This window comes from Colletotrichum abscissum (genome assembly GCF_030869225.1).
Source record: "Colletotrichum abscissum strain IMI 504890 chromosome Unknown Scaffold_20.1, whole genome shotgun sequence".
Lineage (NCBI taxonomy): Eukaryota > Fungi > Ascomycota > Sordariomycetes > Glomerellales > Glomerellaceae > Colletotrichum > Colletotrichum abscissum.
This window is the reverse complement of record NW_026850099.1, coordinates 859,834-882,585: the sequence shown is the minus strand read 5'-3', so window position 1 is coordinate 882,585 and position 22,752 is coordinate 859,834. Positions and strand designations below refer to the sequence as shown.

At 53.6% G+C, this 22,752-nt stretch overlaps 6 protein-coding genes across 6 annotated transcripts; 2 read left to right on the top strand and 4 right to left on the bottom strand.

Annotated features, from left to right (window-relative positions):
• Positions 1-867: 867 nt before the first annotated feature.
• On the bottom strand, positions 868-3,798 carry CABS01_08887 (3'-5' exonuclease; the record flags this gene model as incomplete). The annotated part of the gene is made up of 4 exons (XM_060542245.1): positions 868-2,425; positions 2,474-2,664; positions 2,717-3,382; positions 3,436-3,798. The coding sequence occupies 4 exons, from the start codon at positions 3,796-3,798 to the stop codon at positions 868-870; spliced, it is 2,778 nt and encodes a 925-aa protein (XP_060401135.1).
• Positions 3,799-4,193: 395 nt separating this feature from the next.
• Positions 4,194-4,834, top strand: CABS01_08886 (uncharacterized protein; the record flags this gene model as incomplete). Its single annotated transcript, XM_060542244.1, has 4 exons — positions 4,194-4,354; positions 4,413-4,450; positions 4,512-4,585; positions 4,679-4,834. 4 exons carry the CDS (start codon positions 4,194-4,196, stop codon positions 4,832-4,834), a joined length of 429 nt encoding a protein of 142 aa, XP_060401134.1.
• Positions 4,835-6,564: 1,730 nt separating this feature from the next.
• Positions 6,565-9,371, top strand: CABS01_08885 (N-acetylglucosaminyl transferase component; the record flags this gene model as incomplete). Its single annotated transcript, XM_060542243.1, has 7 exons — positions 6,565-6,684; positions 6,764-6,897; positions 7,068-7,176; positions 7,229-8,342; positions 8,396-8,857; positions 8,907-8,995; positions 9,063-9,371. 7 exons carry the CDS (start codon positions 6,565-6,567, stop codon positions 9,369-9,371), a joined length of 2,337 nt encoding a protein of 778 aa, XP_060401133.1.
• A 5,580-nt stretch (positions 9,372-14,951) lies between these two features.
• On the bottom strand, positions 14,952-15,868 carry CABS01_08884 (ATP synthase subunit C; the record flags this gene model as incomplete). The annotated part of the gene is made up of 2 exons (XM_060542242.1): positions 14,952-15,502; positions 15,763-15,868. The coding sequence occupies 2 exons, from the start codon at positions 15,866-15,868 to the stop codon at positions 14,952-14,954; spliced, it is 657 nt and encodes a 218-aa protein (XP_060401132.1).
• A 1,552-nt stretch (positions 15,869-17,420) lies between these two features.
• Positions 17,421-18,001, bottom strand: CABS01_08883 (uncharacterized protein; the record flags this gene model as incomplete). Its single annotated transcript, XM_060542241.1, has 2 exons — positions 17,421-17,676; positions 17,970-18,001. 2 exons carry the CDS (start codon positions 17,999-18,001, stop codon positions 17,421-17,423), a joined length of 288 nt encoding a protein of 95 aa, XP_060401131.1.
• Positions 18,002-19,640: 1,639 nt separating this feature from the next.
• On the bottom strand, positions 19,641-21,653 carry CABS01_08882 (heterokaryon incompatibility protein; the record flags this gene model as incomplete). Its single annotated transcript, XM_060542240.1, has 1 exon — positions 19,641-21,653. One exon carries the CDS (start codon positions 21,651-21,653, stop codon positions 19,641-19,643), a length of 2,013 nt encoding a protein of 670 aa, XP_060401130.1.
• Positions 21,654-22,752: the final 1,099 nt, after the last annotated feature.

Genomic DNA, 22,752 nt, shown 5'->3' with positions numbered 1-22,752 from the left:
CCTACAGATGGAACCCGTGTTAAAGTCGCGCAGTCGATGTCTTGTTTAGTCTCAAAAGTCTAAAAGATCTCGTCTCAACTTGATATATGCAAGCCACAGCTGTAAACTCAGATCCCAAACCTCAATCCCAAGAAACGAGCGACGAGATAAGTATTTGTGTACGGCTGGCTACTTATCTTATCAAAACACCAGAAAAAAGCAAGGAAAAAAGAGCCTCAGGGGTGCCACAGCTCCGGACATAACACTCTGCTGCTCCCTTCCAAAGTTCCCAACCTCGCTAGTGCCATGCTACTTTCTCCGCGCTCCGCATTTTCCCACTCCCGGGACGCGATAAGATCGGCACATGTAATATGACATGCCGTGTGTTTGCTACTCGATGGAAGGGCGCGGTGTGGAGATGGCGCGGCTTCGATTTTTGACATCCACATATCCATGATCCATCCACACAACCACAAACCCCAAGCCCCTCGACGCCCTCACCCTGAACTCAAACGCGGGGAGCCGCAAGAAGGGTGTGACAACCGCGGAAGGAATTCCGTGCTTACCATGCGGCTTACAATGTCTGAGAGACCCTCACGAAAGGCGCTCGTCTTTTCGTGCAACACGTAGAACGGAATAACATCTCTCACAAATCAATTTGACAAGCTCTGCCACTGCTCCAAGACATGCATGTAATGATGGCATCATTTCTCTCTTTTGGCAAAATGTCCTAGTCCTGTTCCTAACTCTAGACGGGACCATCTGCCCGAGGACTTTTCTCGCCCGGGACAGTATTGCTACTGGTTCATCCACTCACGTTCCAATTATCCTACTCCCATCAAGCTGCAAACCCCTTGACAGCAAAACTCAACACGAACCTCGCCCATCCTATTTCCTAAACGTAGCGCTCCTCTCACCTCTGGGAGGCGGCGCCTTTCTCGCGCCCTTGAGCGGCTCATCGCCCGTCTTCGCATACGGATCAAACGTCGGCTTGACGTGCGTCTTGCCGCGGTTGCCTGTCCTCGCCGCATGGAGCACCGATGTGGCCTTGCTGTAGTCAAACGTCTCCTCCTCCTCGTCGCTGTCGCTCGAGTCCACACCGTCAGCCTCCTGCTGCTCGGCTTTCTTCGCCTCCTTCTTGGCCTTCTTCGCGGCACGCTTCTGTTCCTTCCTCGCCTGCTTCTCCGCCTCCTTTTGAGCCTTCTCGGCCTTCTTCGCCGCCTTCTTCTCCGTCTTGGACTTGCGGTTATTGATCGCCGTCAGGTATCCTTGCAGTTTTCTCTGCTTCTCCGTGGCCGTCTCCTTCGCCTCCTCCAATTGAGCCGGCTCGGCCTTCTTCTTGGCAACTTCCTTCTCCAAGCGCTGTACCTCGGCCGCGGCCTTGTCGTAATCTTCCGTGTAGCGCGCCACCTTGTCTGCTCTCTTCGCAGCCACCTTTGCCTCGCGCTCGCTAGCATCCGTCTTGCCGTGCTTCTTTGACTTTCTCTCGGACTCTGGCCGCTCCAAAACGATGTCGATGGAGCTCTCGCCGGATTCTGACTCGTTGTCGCTAACATCAGAAGCGTCTGCTGCAGGGGCTTTCCGTTTCGTGCCAGCCCTGAGGGTGAATTCCTCCTCCACCTCAGGCTCAGCGGGCTGAGCGGCCGCAGCAGCCTTGGCTTCCTCCTCGACGCCTCCCTCCATAGCAACATCTTCCTCGGGAGCGACCTCGACCGTTTTCGCATTTTGCACAAACTTCTGCCACGGGAGCATGACATACTCTCCAAGGCCATTAGCTGCAGAGGCTGGCTGTTCCCAGGCCGAGCTCAGAGCCATGCGGCCGAACAGCTGTGACTCTGACAGGAGGGCAGGTTCCAGCGCTCCCTCGACCATATCCTCGCTCGCAGCCACTGCCAAAGGCTTAGCAGCGGCCCTTGGAAGCTCCGACTTGAAAAAGTCCAGCAGACGCGGTTCGTTGATGCCCCTTTCACGTGCCTCCTGGTAGCGCGTCCATATCTCCGTAACATTTTTCCGTGCGATGAAGGCGTGGTTCGGTATCAGTGCATGTAGAGCCTTGGCGTCGGGTGGCATGTGTTTTGCGATATCGCCAACGATACCATTGGGCATAACAAAGGCTGTACTTTCGTCCTCTTTCCGTGCCACCTCGTCTCTCCATTCCCAGATGGCTCTATATACGGCAAATTGCTGGCCCGAAAAGGGCATAGGGTGCTTCAGAAGAGTGTTGTACCAGCCCTTGCTTCCCTTGCCAGACTTGGGGTCGAACGTCTCACCACCATACCGACTCAATGAGAGCGTTTTGGATTTCTGGAGCGTCATTTCGATGTAGTCGGTGCTGGGGTTGCCCCTGTCCGACTTCATCACGAGCTCGTTGCGCATCTTGTCATAGATGTAAAGCAGGAAGTGGGTATCAGAACGGGCATAGTACAGCATCTCGTCAGAAAGGGGGCTACACAGTATTAGTATCTCAGAGAGGTCGCTTCAGGGGTTTGCTTACCGCACTCTCCAGTCGGCAAGTTGGTACTTCTTGTCGGCATCAAAGTTGACAAACTTCTTGAGAAGAAATGCCAAGCTTTTTTGGGGGTAGTGTAGCGCTTCGCATGCACTTCCGGTATCGAACAGACCGTTGACATACAGACCGAGATCGCGCTGCAGCCAAACCATGTCCATAAATGGGCCGTGGAAGACCTAGAATTGTTAGTTTTGTCGAGGCATCGTCAGTGAGCTTAGCAGTACTAACCTTGATTATGCTGGGGTCGGCAAAGACTTCGTTGAGTACCTGGAGCTGCTGTCTCCATGGCTTCAGAGTGTCTACAATCCAGTCCTGTTCTCTTGTGCTTATCTGCATCAACGAGGTGAGTCCGACGTATGTTCTGAAGTCGTGATGTTCCAGGTCGACGGCAATTTCCTTGGCCTTCTTGAGGTCCTTCAGCATCTTCAGGACCCCTTCGTATGTGTCGACGTAGATAGCTTCCGTACCTTCGACGGGCTGCCATGGAATCGGCTCGGCTTGTTCGTAGACTCGGTCGGGGTATTTCGCCTCGAGGATTTCGGCTTCGTACGGATGCTTGTATCTGATCTTTCTGTCAGTATCACTGCGAAATAGTAACTTCTCCGGTCTCCTGCGCGAGTTGGCTGCAGCCTTGTATGTGACCTTGTCGGAACTAGGCACTCTAGGAAATATCAACGGTAAGAAAGCTTGGTAGTCATACTGAACAAAACCCTCTTCTGTTTCGCTAGTTATCAGGCTTTTCTCCAAAGGCACCGTAGCATGAGGCTTTTCGGTAATGAGGGGCTTCCATTGAGCGTTGTTGTCGACCGGCTGATCGAAGTGGAGTTGGGGTTTAGTGATGTTGGCGCTGCGGACAACGCCTCCAGCCGTCTTGGGCTTCTTCGATTGGGGAGCCTATGTAGCGTTAGTATACATGGTGTTCCGTGTCAACAATGGAGCGCGCTTACGGCATCAGTAGCAGGCGCATCCTTCCTCTTCAAAGCTCCGGTGTACTCGTCAATGGATGTGTCGGCTTTCTCCAAGACTGAGTCGACAACGTCCACGATGCTTCGCCAGCGCATATCCACGTCGTCGGCATCTTCGAGATCGGGCGCATTTAGTCCGCAGACCTCTGCAGCTGACTTGAGCAGTGTGGTCGAGAGCTCGAGAATCCGTGTGGTTTTGGCGTCGAGATCGTCGCCGACGCTGGGGTTGACGGCGCGCTGGAAGGGCAGGTCCTCGGCGGAGACACGGTTGACCGACTTGACAGTGGCCACGAGCGCGGCCTGGATCTTGTCCTGAAGAGACTTGAAGTCCTGGGGGGACGCCATCGTATCGGCGCAACGGGTGTGGTTCTCGGTGGAGGCTGTCGCGGTTTCGCTGCGAAGTTTGACGATTGAACAAAAAAAAAAGCCCACCATGAAAGGCCCCGGCCGATAAGATTAGAGGCGCTATCTAATCGATAAGCACCTGGATAAGCGACTTCGATGCTTGGCGCAGGATACCTTACACTTCGAGGAATGAAAGATGTATTCGTATTGGGCTGATGGAGAGTCTGGTTTCAGTCGATGCTGACAGTAATTTCACAAAACCAGTGTTGGTGTTCAGAATGTCTGAAAATGAGAAGTTGCAATTGATTACACAGAGGATGAAGCTGATGAGTGTGAGGTTGATGCCAGTAAAAGGGAAGGTAAGAGCCTTGGCCAAGCCCTTCCACTTACAGCGGATGACGCCGCTGACCTTAGGCACTCAGGCCCCTGTGATGATTTTGTCTCCATTTCTAGCCGCAACCTACAACTTCACCTCTCAGTCCTCCGTGAGATCCGTCAACAGAGAAGCATCCATCATGTCTGCGTCTTTAGCCCCCGAATGCAATGAAGTCAAGGAGTAAGTAGTTGATTTTGTAAAGAGACGAATGAACGGGCTGCTAATCATGCTGGGGTAGGCGCTACGATACATGCTTCTTGAAATGGTACAGTGAGAGTAAGTTGGTTCCCTGCACACGACATGGATGGCGAAGGAGACTTCTAACGACGGGCTGAAGAGTACCTCAGAGGCACCGGAACAGATAACAATGAGTGTGCCGATCTATTCAAGAACTATCAAAAGTGTTTGACGGTAGGTGATGTCTCAACGACGACGACGACTGCTCTCACAACCAAGCTTTCGGGTGAGCGGCGAGGAAGAAGACAATGACTGACTGGCAGGTAGGTCGCCCTCAAGGAACGCGGCATAGACAAGCTGCTAGATGAGGCGCGGGAAGACCAGAAAGACAACGATGCGACATACATGGGACGTAAATGTGAGTGCCGCATCAGCATGCACCCTCCCCATTGCTGCAATGTGTTCGTGGAGATGAGAATCTGACCACTTGTGCAGGAGGCATTTCAATTCCGGACAAGATATCTCGCTAGCTAGTTTCCTTTGGCGTTTTTCCAGGTTGCATTTGTCGGGCACAACGTGGCGGTGTTTAGAGACGGCAATCTCCCAATATGATGTGTTTTTTCCCTGGCTTTTCCATGACGCGTCCGCGCGCCGGCTACCTGTTCCTCTGGTGACTCGGATGTGGACACCAACGTCTAGACTGAGTAGACTCTCAGGTAAGCTTGAATTTCTCCGAGAGAGGCTCCCGGGATGCAGACAACAAGTGATACCTAAGGTACCTCACAGGCTCACAGAGCAACTTACTGCGTACCTAGGTAGTGGGGTGCCACAGTATGCGCAATGCGAACAAGACAGCAATGGGAAAGAAAGGAATCCTGGATGGCTGTGCAGGTAAACGGTGTAACGTGGGTTCGTTGCTGGACATGTGTCAATATTGAGATCACCGCCAAGTCTCCATCGACTTGATGCACGACCAAGGAGGCCCCCAAGTTGCATGATGGACACGGAAAGCCTTTTGTCCCAACACATGAGCACAACTATATGACATATGAAGTCTAACGAACATGTACAAAACGCGAATAGAACTATCCGAGTACTTTTAGGTAAGTACCTTGATGTGATGCATCAGCCCACGTGATGTTGGTAGATTTACTTTCACCAGATCGCGCCGGGTCACTGTGGAAAAAACCTAGCAAAAAATGGAAGCATGGACCAGAGGCGGGCCAGTCCCAGCTATGAAAAAGCCAAGCTCAAGCAGGGTGGGGGCTCGTTCCAGGTTCCAGACCGCCCACATCCCCGTAGACCCTCTGAGTGCGTCCCGCGGGTCACTGGTCAGCAGGAACTCCTAGTTGTAGTGTAGAACTCCTGCAAAGTGCAGCATTCAGCCAAACCTGGAAAATGTCCAGATCTCCCGTCTCCTTTAGTGGACGCGAGACCCGCTAGCGAGACATTTCGCTAGCGGCAGAGCGACTTGTATGTGCATATGTACCTTTCCTAGGCTGGAGGCTGGACGGCACACTGCAGAGAAACCAACAGGGACTAACTCCCCAAGGTACAGTGTAACTTACCGGTAGAGGAAGAACCTGATGTCCTGACGTCCTCCACCTAAGCTAACCCCAAAGCTGCCAAACCTCTTGTACCCCCCGTTCTGTCCCTCCAATAATTACATGGCAAATTCCCAGATTTACCGCATCCCTCTACGCGCGCGTGAAGCTTGTCCCTGGTTCTCTACATAGTTGTTTCTAGTCCCATCTTGTCTTGTGCCCTTTTCCAAGGTCCGCGTCGAGTACCTTTACTCCATCGGCCGTCCAGACTGCAGAGACTCGAGAGTAAGGTATCCACGCCCACATCCCTCCACGACTCCACGTCCCTTCTTCTTCTTCTTCTTCTCCTCCCCTCTAGAACATCTCTGCGCAAAGCAACACAACACCAACTGCGGTGCTACATCAACGTATTCGAATCATCGCACCAAGCCAGTCCTCGCCCGACCCTCGTCCTCCTCCGAAAGCTCTCCAAGACACGTCGAATCAAGCTTGCGACCCCACGATCCTTTCCAAGCTTTCACCCCCCTCTTCCCCCCCGCGCTTGTCCCGCAATCACCGCCGCCGAGTCCGCAGTCCGACGCTCAATCTAGGTCCTTTCCGCCCCGACATACCAGTACCTCTCCTTGGCGACAAGCCTCGGCATGCACTATCCAAGGGAATAACGATTCTATGCACCCCCTCTCGGTTCTCAGCCTTGGGATCTTCGTAGCTGGCTACATCACCGCTCGATGGGATCTGGTCACACGTCTCTATGAGCTTGCCATTTTCGCCTGGGACTACGGAGTTATTGTATGATGATCCTCCCTCCCTCCCTCGGGCCCAGCTACCTATGCGCTGCCTCGTTCTCAACCCTAACATCCATGTCTAGACACGCGCCGCCAAAGGTTTCGCGCTCTTGACCTTCGTCTACCTCGTCATATTCATCCCCGTGGAACGATTGGCCACCAAGGAGGCGAACCTGGTACGACAAACCCTTTCGACCCCCTCGCTGAGACATGTCTGGTAGCGCAACTGGGTGAAGCATCTAGCTAATGACGGACTCGACCGCAGCATCCCCGATCCACCGGAGCTGGCGTCTCGGCCAGGGAACAGTTGCGACGGAGAGGCTCCTTCTGAGCGCCGTCTCCCGCGCTGCCCTCGGCTGACATGCCAGAAAATGACGGTTTAATGAGGATATTCTGGCCGACGGACATCCAGCGCTCCGACCTGCCTGGCGTCGTCGTGGGATGGAGGAACTCGAGCCTGGATGTCTTCGTCGTAGCCATTCTTGACGATGTCGATGTCAGCAACCCCCCGAGACCACCAGCTCTTTCACCAATTGACCAATCTACAGGCCGGCCATGTCGAATTCGCCCTCAAAATCGGCACCCTCTTTCGAAACTCCCCTCACCCCGTCAATAGCATCTACGAACGTTGCGGCCACAATGCGATGCACGTCCTCGGTCTGACGAACCCTAGCGAAGCCGTCGTACTCGATCCCTCCCTCTTCATCGCGACAACACCAGCCGGCGCAAAATCGCCCCGAATCGCGTGCGCAAAGGCTCTCAGCATACAGATCATACTCTACGACCGACCGCGCCCCAGCAGAATGCAGTACATCTCGCTGAACCCCATCTCGCTCGCGCTTGGGAATAAGGAGGCACCGGGCCTACCGCCGACAGAACACATGGCTGAAGAAGAGAGGCAGGAGCTGAAGGTGAAGGAGGAAAAGAGAAAGTTGGTGGAAAAGCTTAAACAACACACCATCATCAAGCGGTCTCCGTCACCAAAAGAGAGAGCACTACCAAAAATTGTGAATCAAATCAACTGGTCGTGGGAGCTGGAGCAGCTGTTGCAGAAGAACATCTCCCGGATCGGCACCCGACCCAAGCGATCTCTCAGCGTCTCGGAGCGAGTGGTGGAGCATGCGACATCAATGCGGAATTTCGTCTGGGACCTCTTGATCTTCTACCTGCTTCCGCTGATACAGTGGGGGTTTGTGTATATGCTCATGGGTCACAGGGCGGTCGCCGAGTTGCTCCTCCAAATTTTGGAATTCCGATTGAGGGACGACTACCTAGCTTTGAAGGACATATCGGCAACGGCGCAACAAGTAGAGATCCGATTGCAGCAGTTTTGCTACTGGCCCATGCAGTACACCACTTTGCGACAGCGCAAGAATGACTGGGAGAGCGTCACGACCAGTCACCCTGACTACATACGGTTCTACAATAGCCTATGGCTTGTCGCCAACGATGTCATCATTGGTATTGCGTTGGGCTCCTACATCATTGACAACGCGGAGTGGGCCGCCAACGCAATCAGCGAGCTTCTGAGGGTGTACACGGTCGAGGCGCTTCAAAGAAGTATATCGTGGCTAATGGGATGGCCTGCGGGTTTGAAGCTGAATAGCGAGCTGGCTCTCTTCCTAGGAGACCTTTTCCTCTGGGTCATTGATTACTGGTCAAGTGAGTTCGTCTGCATTCAGAATTCAGGAGTGGAAGATTACTGACTTGAATAGACTGTATCGCGACGCTTCAGCCGTTATTGCCACATATCATCTGGTTCATTGGCTTTTCCAGCTTCGCCGGAGCCAGCATGCCCATTGCCATGTTCTCCGACCTGCTTTCCAGCTTGACCGTCCACATTTACTCATTTTATCTGGCATCTGCCCGGATCTACCATTGGCAGCTCACAATACTCATCTCGCTCTTTCACCTGTTCCGTGGCAAGAAGCACAATGTCCTCCGCAATCGTATCGACTCGTGCGACTACGACCTGGACCAGCTTCTTGTGGGCACCATCCTCTTCACCCTACTCTTCTTCCTCCTCCCGACCGTGGTGGTGTTCTACTTGAACTTCGCCGTTGCACGAATGGTCATTATTTCGCTAAAGGCTGTTTTTGATACACTTCTCTCTTGTCTAAATCACTTTCCCCTTTTTGCGCTGATGTTGCGGGTCAAGGACCCGAGACGACTACCAGGTATACATCACTCCACATCAATGCGAAGAACCTGACTAACACGGAGTAGGCGGCATCCGTTTTGAACTTCGAGATACCCTTGACTATAGACTTAATAATACTTCCAACGAGCCACCGACCTCCGTCATCTACCTCAAGGTATGTCATTCCTCCCTTGTCACCACCGTATGTTTATAGAGAACTCGCTTCTAACACGCCTCGCCAGTCCATCCCCCTCACCTTCCGCGCCATGTTCCACCAGTACTTCCAGATGGGCAACCGCATCCGCAAGCACTACCTCTCGCCCACGGTGGTACTCTGCCTGGTGACGGGCAAGTTCGTCCCGCCGCTCAACCGCAAGAACCTGTACAGCCTGCAGTACAGCATGCTCCCCGCGCGCCGCGCGAGCTTCCGCCAGATGTGGGACGCCATCACGACGGTGCAGCCCAGCAGGAAGCCCGTGCCGTTTGTGATGAATGGGAAAAGGTATCCCACGGGGATCGGGGGCGGGGGGAGGACGAGGTATCATCACTAGATTAATGAAATTCTTACGTTTTAGTTCTTTTGCGAGAATGATGGCTTGTTGCGTTGACGTTGCTCTCTTGTGACGTGTGTACCGTCGATTGGTTTTTCCCACATCGATGACCTCAGCCCTCTGGCCTCTGTGAAGCCACCAGCTCATTCACGGGTCCTCCCACGACCCAAAGACGTAACTCAACCGCGCATCGTCCTTGACGTCGGCATTGACATCGCCCGCGTGCCGAAGACACTCGGTCGCCGCGTCACCGGACCCCACGAGGCCAGAACGTGCGTGAGTCAAGATGAGGAGTTGACGGTGCTTTCGGCTGTGACTGGTACAGAAGAAAAAGGCGCAGGTCCACGGTTGGGAGGTAGAGGAGACGGAGGTAAGTGATGAGAGTATGGCGAGAAGGTTGTTTGGTTTCTGTTGGCTGGTTTTGTATGGATTAAGGGAAAGTACTGATTTTGTGCACCATTCATAGGGGAGAGGGGTTCGCCCCTTCTCGACGGTGTTGTATCTAGCTGGCATGCCTGGGTGGCTGGGACTCAAGGTCGGCGTGGGGTATATCTACGAGGTCGGTGATTAGATTGAAACGTGCGCGACGGGTCACATGGCGCGGCCGTCATATACGTGCTAGATATTAGACATATGCACGATCTTCATGCCCTTCATTTAGCGTCGGTGAGATTATATCCTCGAACCCGCCGCGTAGTCTGGCTAGATGGGATCGTATTGGAGTCGCTGCCGTGAGCTTTCAACCCCCTCCGAGCTCTTCTCTTCTCGTGCTCAGGGCTCAAGGGTATAGATTTTGAAGATGTAGAGGACAAGCTCGCAGTAGAGACTAGTCTAGTCTTGAGCTCCAAGTTGAGGTTTAGGGTTGGCCGCGTTGTCCTGGTTACTTGGTCTTGCGTCCATTCTCGCAGGGTTGGTCTTCGTCTTCGAAGTCACGTCCGTTCGTTGTGGTGTCTCTCGATATTTGAAGTCAAACTCCAGCATGCTGCAGTCTTCCTGAGTCTTCTTTCTGGCACGAGCGAGTAAATCCATTTCATTGTCGACGAATTGTACGATGATCTCGAAGTGAGGTTGAAGCCCGTAGCTGTGATTGCGGTCATTGAGTCGCGGGTACGGAATTAGTCCTATTTTGGATACGCAAGATGACAGAGCGTACTTGCCCTGTCTCTCTCTGCACTTCGGTCTTATTCAACAGTGTATACGTCTTTGTAGGTTGATGATGAGAATTGAGTGATAGATCGTATCTGAGGAAGTTTGGTAAGTGTTGGGGATCTAGATGAGTGAATGAACAGACAACAGCTCATCATGGCGGAATACATGCAAGATAAGTCACCGAGTAGAGGTGTCTTACATGCTTGTCGAGAAGGCCGCCAATCCGATGTGCCCGGATTCTTCTCATTTCCATAGAAGCTCTTTCTCTCAATAGGCTTTTATAGCATAGCGGCATGAAGGCTTGGGGGCAGCAGAGGCTTTTTTTCTCTCTTGAGATATGCAATTTGGTCCAAGCCCTCGACCGCGCTTCAAAAGGAGAGACTTGATGGGTAGACGAAGAAAGCACTCCAAAGCCCCTGTATTGTATGACACAGTCTCGTCAACTCAATCCCAGCTTTACCTTCAGAACCATCTCTCTGCACTTTGTTACAGAGGTTTCTTGTCATCCAGCAGGCGCACATATATAGAGATGGATAAATACGTGCTTCCAGGGGGCTGAAACTAACTATGACCACAACCCAAGTGCTGGGCGAGAACCCCTAGGTGAAAGAGTCCGGCCTTTCTACTACGGGGGTTCTTATCACGGCGATGTCTATTACATAGGTCGCTAAGCTGATCGCGAGGCTTGTGCCATGGACCTGGAGCCGGTCACGCGGTCATGCTTCTACCCTAGACCTGTGTTGTGCATTACATATCACCGAGAAATCTCATAGAGCTTGCAGCTTATCAAGCTTGCTCTCCAGTAGACGAAATTGATGGCTCAGACATGTCCCTAGAGTTTTTCCCGGCATACGTATCCCATTGAGAGTACCGACTGCGAAACTCTAGTTCCAGAATGCATACCAAACTCATATGTGGGGATTGATAGCCTTCCAGTCGTCGTCTCACACTCGGCTCTATTTTTTGGAAATTCCTTGACTACCTCTATATGCCATGTTTCACGAACCGAGTCTGCAACAGCGAAGACAACGTTCAAAAGAGAAGCATACCATCAGACATGCGTGGAGCGTATTGAAGCCTTGCTTCTCCTTAGCGATAGACGTGAATGGCCTGACGCCTAGATCTGTCCACGTCCTCATCGCTTACAGCCCAGGGCCATCTTTCCCTTGGTCGAAATGACAAGGCCGAGTCTGGATGATTGTACGGCCGTATGTCAAGACTTTGGCACTGGTAAGAGCACAGAGATTGTAACAAGTCTCTATTCGGTTTTCACTTGACGTCCTCTCACCATGACTCAAGAAAGCGGATGAACAATCGAGACTGAAAGAGTTTGCTCTCTGTCGGTCAGCTATAGCAAAGCAGTGTCACCGCATACGACGGCCGACGAATCTCTCCACTGGCAGCCCGAGCTCGAGTCATCTCATACGAATGGCTCAATGACCGATAAGCTAAATCCCTTAGCAGGGGCATCCACATCAGCTGAGTGAACTTGCGGGACCTGCTTCCCCATGGGGGGCGGGGGCCTTCGATACGATGACCTCGAGTCTTCCGTTTCCTGGTGGGCAACTGGCAACTGGCAACGGAACAACGTGGTGAGATACCGCCGTTGCCGTTGTTGGTCTGTTGGATCAACAGCCTTCATGGCGCATTAGTCATGTCCTGTGTAACATTTCGCCAGATTCCCACGCGTTACTCCAGGAAGCTCTCGAGGTTTGATCGTGGTTGTTGCGTGAATACCCTTACTAGATTTTCAACATCTTACTGCAATTTTAGGAGATGACCTTCTACTTCCATTTGCTTCCCATCCCTTAACATATCACCATAATCATCTCATCAAAACAAACCACATCCCATCAACATCTCCCAGAATCCCAGCAGCCGAGGGACAGACGTCGTTTCCGTTCCCCCCCACGTCCGTTCCCTCCCAATCCATAAAAGGCAAAGAGTGGGTCAGATTATCAGGTACCGTGTCTGCCCTGTTTTTCCTGCACCCTCGCTTGCTCCTGCACCCTCGCTTGCTCCTGCAGCAGTTCGGCTCTTCGCGACGCCGTTGCACTCGCCAATCCCTCGGTTCTCCGAATTGGAGAACACAGCCCAAAAAAATGAGCCCAGGTCTCAAAAAAGTCGAACGAGGTTCGCGTGAGGGGAAACCTGCCATTACCCTACAGCCGGGTTCGTCATAAATAGAAAAAAAAATACCAAAAAAAGGGTTGGAAGGATTACTTAATCTCTCCAACGACATCCCATCTCAAAATCAACGTCGGGTGGTGCCAAAGACTGCAAGCCCACATTAACGCAACATCACGACATCACCGACCGGGCGACCACATTGCCCGCTACCCTCGCAAAACACGGTGGATACGAACGAAAACGGTGACAAGAATGGGAATTGGTCTTGGATGGGACAGAAGTCCATGATGCCATTACTGTTCTGTGGAGCCCCTCTAGCAGGTCGAAAGTCCAATCCCGCAGCGCCGCCTGACTGTCGAAACCTTTACTTTGGGACCCGCAAAGCTGATCCCAAAAGGGGGCAAAGAAAACGGGGGGGGGGGGGGGGGGGGGGGGGCCGCGGGGCGCGGGGCGGGGGGGGTGAGGGGGGGGAGGCGAGGGGGGGGGACGCGGGCGGGGACGGGGGTGGGGAGGCGGGCGGGGGGGGGGGGGGGGGGGGGGGGGGGGGGGGGGGGGGGGGGGGGGGGGGGGGGGGGGGGGGGGGGGGGGGGGTGGGGGGGGGGGGGGAGGGGGGAAGGGAAGGGGGTGCCACGGGTGGGAACACGCGCACGAAAGAGGTACCTACGATAAGAGCAGCAAGAGACTAAGTACACTTTTTTCTTTTCCTCTTTGTACTGCTGCGATGAAACGGTGATCAGTACGGAAATGGAGAATTGCAGCGTACGGATGGATATTCGCGCTTGTCTCGTCTCTCAAGTGAGAGGGAGACGACAATGGTCCTGCGGGAGCCGACAGGTCAGGTTGGGGTGCCTTGCCACCCAGGACATACGATCGAGATCTGGAGGAGCACATGAGGAGGATGGAAGAAAGTCGATCGCGAACCTCAAGATTCTCATCGCCGTTGTCAATGACCATCACGTGTCTTGTCTGATTTCATCTGGACTTTTCTAGCTTTTCCCGAAGCTTTTTCTTCAAAGCTCAAGCTCGCTCAAGCTTTCGACGGCGAAAGTTTTCGTCGCGGTTTGAAGGGGATGGGAGTGGGGGAAGAACTCAAAGACCACCAAAACAAACGGCCGTTCGTCGTCTAGAAAGGACAGGTGTGTAAGAGACCCGAGGGGGGGTGTGTGAGCGTCTCCGTGACGGTGTTCCTCAGTCTACTTGTCTGGCAGCCTGCGGATACAGCGCTGTCGGACGCACGACTCGGAGCCAGGCTTCGACGATAAGGACATACGTCGAGGTCGAGCGGAGCACTCGGAAACCGAGCTTGTTGTCCTTCCGGGCTTGGATCAGGGATTTTTAGGGGGGGACCAGACTATCGTTGACGGCGTCAATGACAGTTACGACGGGAATAGTAGTCTTGGTTGATGGTTCAAGCTGCTCGAGTGAGAGGAAGAGTGATGGGGAAATGGCGGCGACCGGCCTGGCTCTTCAATTGGCACATCAAGAGGTGTGCCTCCAGCGGTAGTACCTCTTCTTTGCCTGTGGCATCATCATCATCGTGGTCTTCTACTGCAGCGCCTTCAAGACCAAGAATCAGATGAGCAGGTAGGATATCCACACGGCATTTAAAGGAGAGAGACTCCCGAAAGTGAAGTCACTGAATCGAACCTAGTGGTGAACAAGCCAGCAGATTGATAAGTGAGAGGAGAGAGAGGCGTAGGGCATGGCATGGCGCGTGATTGCTCGTGTGCAAACAACCCCGTGGGGATGGCATGCTGGCTTCCCGCCGCCAGGCCCGGGAAGACACCCGCAAAAAAAAAGTCTACCTAGGTAGCTCGAGTGAAGCTCGCCCAATTCTCATCTCACATTGGCCAATTCGACCTCGAAAGATCTCGGGAAGCTTCAAGCTCTGGCACTCGGTAGAACTGGTCCCTTCCCCAGAGTGGAGATGAAGTGCCTGAACCCGGGCGGTGAGATTGTGCTGGTTGCCGGGTTGTACGGAGAATTTTGACCTTGTCTCACGATCTCATGCCCAATTCTCAGAATTTCATCAATTGCCTCACAAAAGTCATCAAAGTCGGTGATCAGTTTGAGGTTTGTAGTATTTTTACAGAAAAAATTGTATCAGGGCCAGGAGCCACGGGGGTAGGCTGGCTGAAGCAAAAGATGGGGAGATGCAAAACTTTTTCGCTGGTAAGAGTAGTGCGTTACCTCGTCCCTGCCACAGACCAATTTCCATCTATACAACACAGCAGAGCCGTGCGGTCTATGACCTCTAATCGTCTAAAATGCCCACCATGCTGTCTATCCCGTCTATTAACTCTAGCTCGTCACGCAGTGTGGAGTGGATGATGCTCCATTGCGTGACCATAGGCGAACCTGTCCCAAGAGGAGATGGCGGTCAAGAGAGCACAGCTCCGTCCGAAAACTGTCTCCTTGCCTCTCCCCAGCTCGCCAGTGCGAAATAAATCGCTTACGTCTATCGTAGTTGTTAGCTTTGATGAGTCTCGATGAGATGAGAATGGATTGGTGATGACGCACGAACTTGGCCATGAGGGCAACCATGAGATCGAAAAGACCGATGGCCTCGACGAAAGCGAAACCAAGAATGGCGTAGGAGAAGAGCTGGCCACGGAGGGCAGGGTTGCGGGCAACACCGTTGAGGAGGGCGGCGAAGACCAGACCGATACCGATACCAGCACCGGTAAGACCGATGGCGGCGGAACCCATACCCAAGTTCTTGGAGACCTCGACCATGGCCTGGGCGATCTCAGAAGAGTAGGCGCGCTTGGCCTGGACCTGGGTGAAGACCTTGGAGGACTTGATGGTGGTAGCCTGCTGGCGCTTGACAGCCTGGAGGGGGCTGGAGAAGCCTGAAAATTTCGCAAATCGAATGTCAGAACAATCGTGGTTCTCTCATTATTTTCTGGTTTTCTCGACGGGGAGGTGGGAAGGCGACGATATCGAACTCATCGTTGATATCGGATCGGTGCCGCGAGGCCAATTGATGTGATTGCTCATTGGCTTCGATGTCGGCGTCGGTCTTATTCATCTTTTTTCTTGTTCGATGCCTTTCCCATTTCCTCCCTTCGTCTCCGTTCTCTCGACGGGAACTAATTTTTTCAAGACTTACCAGTGATGGTGCGCTTGGGCATGGCAGAGACGCGCACCGCAGGGCGGGCGGCCTTGGTGGCCATCTGAGTGGCGAGTCTGGAGGCGAGGACACGAGTGGAGGCCATTGTGACTGATGTGAGGGGAGATTGTGGGATAGACGGTGATGGACTGGGAGGAAGAGAAGATAGGAAACAAGGACAGATTGGGATGGAGGTAGGTAAAGTGGAAGGAAGAAGGAGGAGAGAGAAAAAGCTCAAAAGCAGGTTCGGAAGGGAAAAGCTCTCGCTCAGGTGACGGGCAAGCTCGGTAGAGAGAGGAGGGCAGGGGCCCGGGCAACGGGACGGCGGAAGTTGATCCAGATGGCTCGCCAGCCAGGCCTCAGGTTCCACGCTGGAGATGATGAGCCTGAGGCTTCTTCAGGATGTGTGGGATCGGATCAAACAGGAGACGGCAGAAACTGGTGAGTATCCGTACCGTTTGTGTATTCACTAGACATCGGTGGGCCCGGCGCTGGGGACGGATTCGCAATGAACGAGGCGTCCCAATCAGGTTTAGACATGTGCGGTCGTTGACATATCGTGGACCTTCATCCACCAAAGAGATCCAACACACACGCCCTCGCACCGATCTCGGGCATTGTCGGGAGGCTGGACGGCGAAGGGGATCCCTGAACGGAGAGAGGGAGAGTCTGAGAGATGGTTGATCTTGGGGCCCTTTGACCATGCCTGAGGCGTACGGAGTGTGTACTTGCTGGATATGCCCCCTTGGCCAGGAACACGAATCATGAGAAGTGGGTTGCGGTATCAAGGCTAAGGAGAATCCGCAAGGTTGAGTTCGTTACGGCCGGCTAATCGATAATCAACATGTAGGTCCAGCGTGTGTCAACTCGTTCTTTGAGACGCCATGAGCACGCAATGTCCATGCTCCAAAGTATCTTGGCTTAACGGAGAGAGACCACCTCAAGCTCACTGAAGCATTCTAGATAAGAGGCTGTTGGTGCCGGAAACACACGGGTTGAGCCTGGATGGGAGTCCCATGGCGAGAGAAAATTTTCTCAAAAAAAAAACATTCCCTCAGGCACACAGCGCAAAAAAAGAGAGAGAGAAAAAGCCGCCAAATGTCAGCTTTGATATCAGCCCGGTCATGGCTTGCGGTGACCCCCACCCGATACCGTCGAAGGCCCCCACTCTGAGGCGCCTGGGTCCAATCAGCCGCAGCCTTGCACTCACACGTGGGTGGACCCGACAAAATAGCTCAAGAAAAAAAAGCGTCAACACCAAGAAAGAAGTGGACACAATGACCGAGTTGGAACGTTGGTCCCAGAGATAAAAAGGGACGCGGTGAGACGGATCGTGGTTTGAAGGGGAGATAGAGAATTGGCCCAAGGCCTACCTCCGTTTTGTTGCTTGCGTCGATTTGCATTTCATGTCGTGCTCCCTCCCTTCACTTCTCAACCATTCCTCGTTCCCTTTCCTTTCACTGTTCTTCCCATCTTATCAAACTTTTTCGTTTTTTTCGTTCGAGTCGATGCCGCCGCCAAACCATCAGCGAAGATGGGATGAAGTCAATCGAAGCACGCACACATGCCTTGGCCAGCCCAGTTTCCTGTCAGGGACGCTTGCCGTCTGACTGCACACACGCCCCTTCCCTACACCCCCGACTGCAAGTAGACGAGTGTTACGTGAGATCCCGGCAGCACCCAGAAACCTGGCTGGCGTGCACTTGCACTGGCAGCGCTCCGAGGGACGCTGCAGTTTTCTCGTTGCTGGACAGCTTGGCCCTACCGATGGCCGACGGACGTGGCGATTCATCTGCCAATGGCAGGCTGGTTCGCTCCATTGAGCCGACGTCCGAGGTTCCAGTGTCTGAGATGGCCGAGATGGGTGCGACCGCAGCGCCGTAACCGTAATGTCGGGATCCACAAAAGGAGTATCTGCGAGATTGATTCAGCGTCAAACGTAAATCTAGCGTTTGTCAATCCCAGCTGTCGGTACGCGATACGCAGGTCGCTCGAAATGATGCGTGGGTCTGCCATGTCTCGGAGGCCATGTACCTTTTTACGGTTGGGCTTCACCCGTGAGGCGTCCAGGATGAGCCTGTGAGGTACCGCCCTCCGTCCAACCACTGGGGGTGAGGCCGACGCCGGGAGAAAATTTTGACTCCCAGCCAAGCTGCTCTTGCTAGTGCAAGCGCAAGCTTTGAGGGAGAAGAAACGCCGAAACGCACCGTTGGCGCTCGCCATTCCGCTTCGCTGCCATTGTCTTGTGGTGCATGCCTGAGGCTACAGAGCCTCAAAAATGACGCATCATTGTTGTCTCTGTCTCTGTCAGGGTGTGAGTGTCTCCTGCGTCAATGCCAATGGCGTGGCCTGGAAGCCATTGGTTGAGCTAGAGCTTGTGCTTCTGAATCATGTGTCCGAGTCTGACATTCCGATCGTATCTGAAATTGGAACTCTCGAACAAAAAGCAATGGTGTTTGCTTTACCGACCATCTTTGATGATGCCGACTGATAAGACGCGGGAGATTGTTGAGCCATTGGGCCGTGTGGCGTCAATTGATTGCTCAATGATGGTGGTATTCGGGATGATGGATGATGGAAGCTGATGGTGTCATGTGCGATAACGGGACAGATGACCATGAAGCCAAAAAAGCCCAAAAAGTCCTTCCCTTCCTCCAGCGTCATGAGAGTCCAGAGGTTCTTCACCTCAGGCAAGTACGGATACGTACACGGAGTAGGTTCTTACCCTACCTTAGGTACCTTACCTTGGGTATCTTCCCTTCCGAGGGCAGCTGCTAGGGTTACTCTTGCTGTTGTCATTCCTTCCTTTTCATTGTCCTAGTAGTCTAGGCTCTTTCTTCCTTCTCTCCTTCCTGTCTTGCGGGTGGCTCTTGTCATGGCTATTTCCTTCCCTTCCCTTTCCATGTCTCTTGCCGGCCTAAAGTGCCTTAGGTAAGAAGCAGGTGCCGTCCGGCGGCATGTCGTCGCCTTAGGCTCATGCTTCCATGCTTATTCCGCGGTGGCTGCATCATCAACCGAAACACCCGATGCCGCCCAGCACGCCGAGAATCGATGAACGGGCAGGAACGGGATCGACTTGAGACGCCACATGCCCAAGAGGTTGCACTGTCGCACACACACGCGCCACAGCTGCACGTCCCGGGGGCCCCTTCCGGGATTGGATTGAAGCACCAACACTGGAAGCAACTGCGGAAATAACCACCGAGCGCGACAAGGAGGAGACTGCAGGCGACTGTCTACGTACAGGCGACCCCGAAGAAATACATCCGCCCGAAAGAACGTCCATGGCTGTGCGATTTTTCGGCCGGGAATGAGTTGCATTTGGAAGGCTTCTAGTAATTCGCTAGGCTGGCTACGACGTTCCATTCCTTACGCAAAACCCAGGCTTCTCTACCAGCCATTCGGAACGTACGCAGACACGAAGCCCAACGCGCATACGATTTCCCTGCGACTATTCGTTTCTCCCCTTGGAGCCCCTTTTGTAGTTGCTCCAATACCGAGTCGAACGAACCCCCAGGCATCACTGCATCAACCTCGTTTGCCATTGCAACCCCCGAACCACATAACCGTCCGAGCGAGGCTGTCAAGGCGTTCAACAGTTCAACAAAGGAGGAAAAAATTTTCAATCTGTCATTTCGGTTGGCGACACTGTGACAGTCCAGAGCTCTCTGCGACTGGCCCAAGCTCCTTTCCCGATTCGACTTATGGCGATAATTGCTACTCCCTTTTGCGAATTGGCGGCTCTCAGCCTTCCGATAACTTCCGTCGGGTCTTATTGTTTCATTCCAACGAGAATGGCGATGATGTTCTTAAACCTCACTTCTAGGGCATCAGATCCTTCCGTCTGCTTGAAACTTTCCACGAATCCCTTTACCTGACTAGGGGCCATTTGTGGCAGTTGCCGCGTCCGCACCGTCAAGTTGTCCGGTTCGGGCTGACTGTGCGCGCTCCTGCTCACGTTCCCAGTAGTACGCGCTGCGCCTGGGCTTGTTACCTCGCGCTGGGTAAGCTCCAAGATCCTCGCCGACGAGGCTCACATTTTCAAACTGGCCACTCTTCCAAACGCCTTCATGCACGAGCCCATCCATGTGCAACAATCCGGCGATGCGGATATCCCCGCGACCCAGATCTCTGGCGCAGATCGCGTACTTGCTAAACCGGCCCTCAGTCACCCGTTTGTCGAGGCCATCGTGAATCCACACGCATGAAAGATTGTCAACACAAACTGCAACGGTACCCGGCTCCTCGAAGGAAAATCCATCGTACTTATCCGCCTTGGGAGCTAGATATACGTAAAGGTCCTGGTACTCTGCTCTGCGCCCCGCATCGTAAGCCGTGATATCATGGCCTGGAAGCTTCCTAAACAATTGTTCGACTTCGGGAAACTGAGGTCGCTGAGGGTTCGTTGGGTCTTGCGTCCAGAAAACAAATGCCACCTGATCGCACGACTTATTCCTGCCCAGATGTGACATTTCGAAGACCGTATAAGGCCATGGCTTTGCTGCAACGACTGATCCCGGAGGACTTGCCCTTCTTGCTTGGGCATCGTACTCGCTCAGGACATCACACAGTTTTCCCAGCTTGAAAGCTGGAAACCCGAGGGAGTCTTCAGCCACCTTCAGACTGATTGGGAGGCCGACTGGACCAAATCCTGCTGCAGTCTCGTCATACATCTCCGTAAGCAATGGCATAACTCGCGAAGAGGGCTTATGCGTCCAATTCGGCGTCCATGACGGTATCCTGAATTTCTCAGGTTTCTCCTGTTGGACCATTTCATCACCCTCATCCGCTTCCTCGCCGACCTCGCCGACGTGAAACGACCTGAGCAGTAACGCCGGGATTCCAAACCTCTGCGCAATCCACCTGGCCATCTGCATATACGCCTCCCTCGTCGACATCGTGTAGTCCGCTACAATTCCATCGCTCTGCGCGCAAGATATAAGCCCATACACGGCGAAAAGCTTGTCCCTGGGATCTGAGGCATGACTGTTGCGCGCCAGGTCCAGGAGCCGGAGCAGGTCACTCGAGTCCCTGTACGCAGGCGCCCGAAACTGCAGAACGGACGGCAGCTGCAGCATGTTCAGCAGCCGCGGCTTCTCTTTCGTGTTGATGAGCAAGCATCGGTCCGCCAGCCAGGGGATCTGGAGCCGTGACCAGGGCATCTCGTACTGCCCGCAGATCAACGTCGCCTGCCTAGCCAGCGCCACCTCTTGAAGAATCCATGCCCGCGAAAAGTACCGCCGCGTGAGCAGCGTCTCCAACGCCTGCTGGAGCGACAGCCGCCGGGGCAGATCCGGGGTCGTCGTGTCCCGATCATTCAAGAAGCGGAAGAGCGCCTCTTCCTCGGGCACCGGTTCCCCGACGTAGACGAGGACGCGCTGCGCGCGGGAGTAGATTTGCGGCATCAAGCGCACCTGGTGGCCCCTCTCCTCGACGTCCTGCTGGTTCATGCAGACGGCGTCGATCCAGACGACCCTCTGCGCGCCGCGGCTGCGGACGCGCCGCAGCGCCGTCTCGCAGTTGGCCGTAACGAAGAAGGCGCGGCCGTCGAGGGTGATGGGCTGCGTCCAGGCCATCGCGCCATCCTCGCTCGCCCAGGTGTAGGAGATCGCATCGTAGTCTATCATGCTGGCGGTGCTGCTCAGGGCGAGGGTGCATCTGATGGGGTCTGCGAATTCCCCCGGCTCTAGGGTGAGGAGGCGGATGTCTGTTTGGGATTCTAGGGGCCTGTAGACGGCAGTGTCTATTGTATTTTCATCCTCGTCATTTGCTTCAGGTGGTGGTAATGTATCGAGATCGAGTTGGATGGAGCCGCAGCTTAGGCAGCTGGAGATGCCGCCGCTGGTGAAGACGTCTAGGCGCCGGCATGACGGGTCGTGCCATTCTGCCATGATGAATGCAGTGTAGCTCCTCCTCAATGCTTTGGTAAAAACTCAAGTTCTAACGAGAATGATGATTCTAAGTGTCAGGAGATTGTTGCAAGATTCAAGTGAGCAAGTAAGTGTAAATAGGCGGTACGTTGGCTGCATGTCAGATGTGAGGTCCGGCGGCTAATCCTGCAAGAGGTACGCATAGCCTCAGCAGCTGATTGGCAGCTTACCATACAAGGTCGTAGTTTGTCGACTGGATGAGTTGACTTCAACACAGATCATTCCCGAGGAGAGGTGGAATGGAACAGGATTTCCATGGACAGGTAATGGTGTTTTTTTTACTAGGTATACTATTTATGTGTATACAGATGCATATCGGTGAATACATATTTTTGATCAGACTTCTCTAAGCAACAACGGCATAGTATTACCTAGCAGAATTAACACATATACATACATTCTATATAAACTCCATCTTAGAGGCAGAAGAAACCCATAGGCAATCAAATTAATTACCACCACGGACTAAAAAGAGTTCACCCCCCCGGTGCTGAATTGGGGGCTACATCTCTTGGTGCTCATGCTGGGATTCGAACTCGGGTACTCTCGTATGCGCTTAGCCTGTCGTCGAGTAGGCTGGTTGGTGTAGATAGTTGATTGTTGACCATTAACCATTCCACCACCCACGCCACAGTTTGACCTGACCCCCGACCTAGGGGGCGCCTGCTGTGCTGGTGACAGGAATTAGATTGAGGAGGGGTATATACCTTTCTCGTGTATTCAGAGAGAAGGTGGGTGGGATACCTTGAGGGCCTTCCTTCCCGTTTCATGAGACCATGGGAAGGTGTGAGCCTCTCCCGCCTTCTCTTGCCGGGATGTTCGTTATGACTTTAGATTATTGCCGCATTTGAATGGGAACACTGAATGGCTAAGGCTGCTTAGAGATTGGAGTGGACCGCTACTGTCAATCACGTCCATATAGTTGATCATTGAGTAGTGAGATGGCATTCTTATGAGGCAGCTGAGACGGTGGTGTCAGGACAACACCACCATGGCATGGTAACGTCAGAAGAAAGACATGCCCTGTTCATACGCCATACACACGCCATCGTTCTCATTT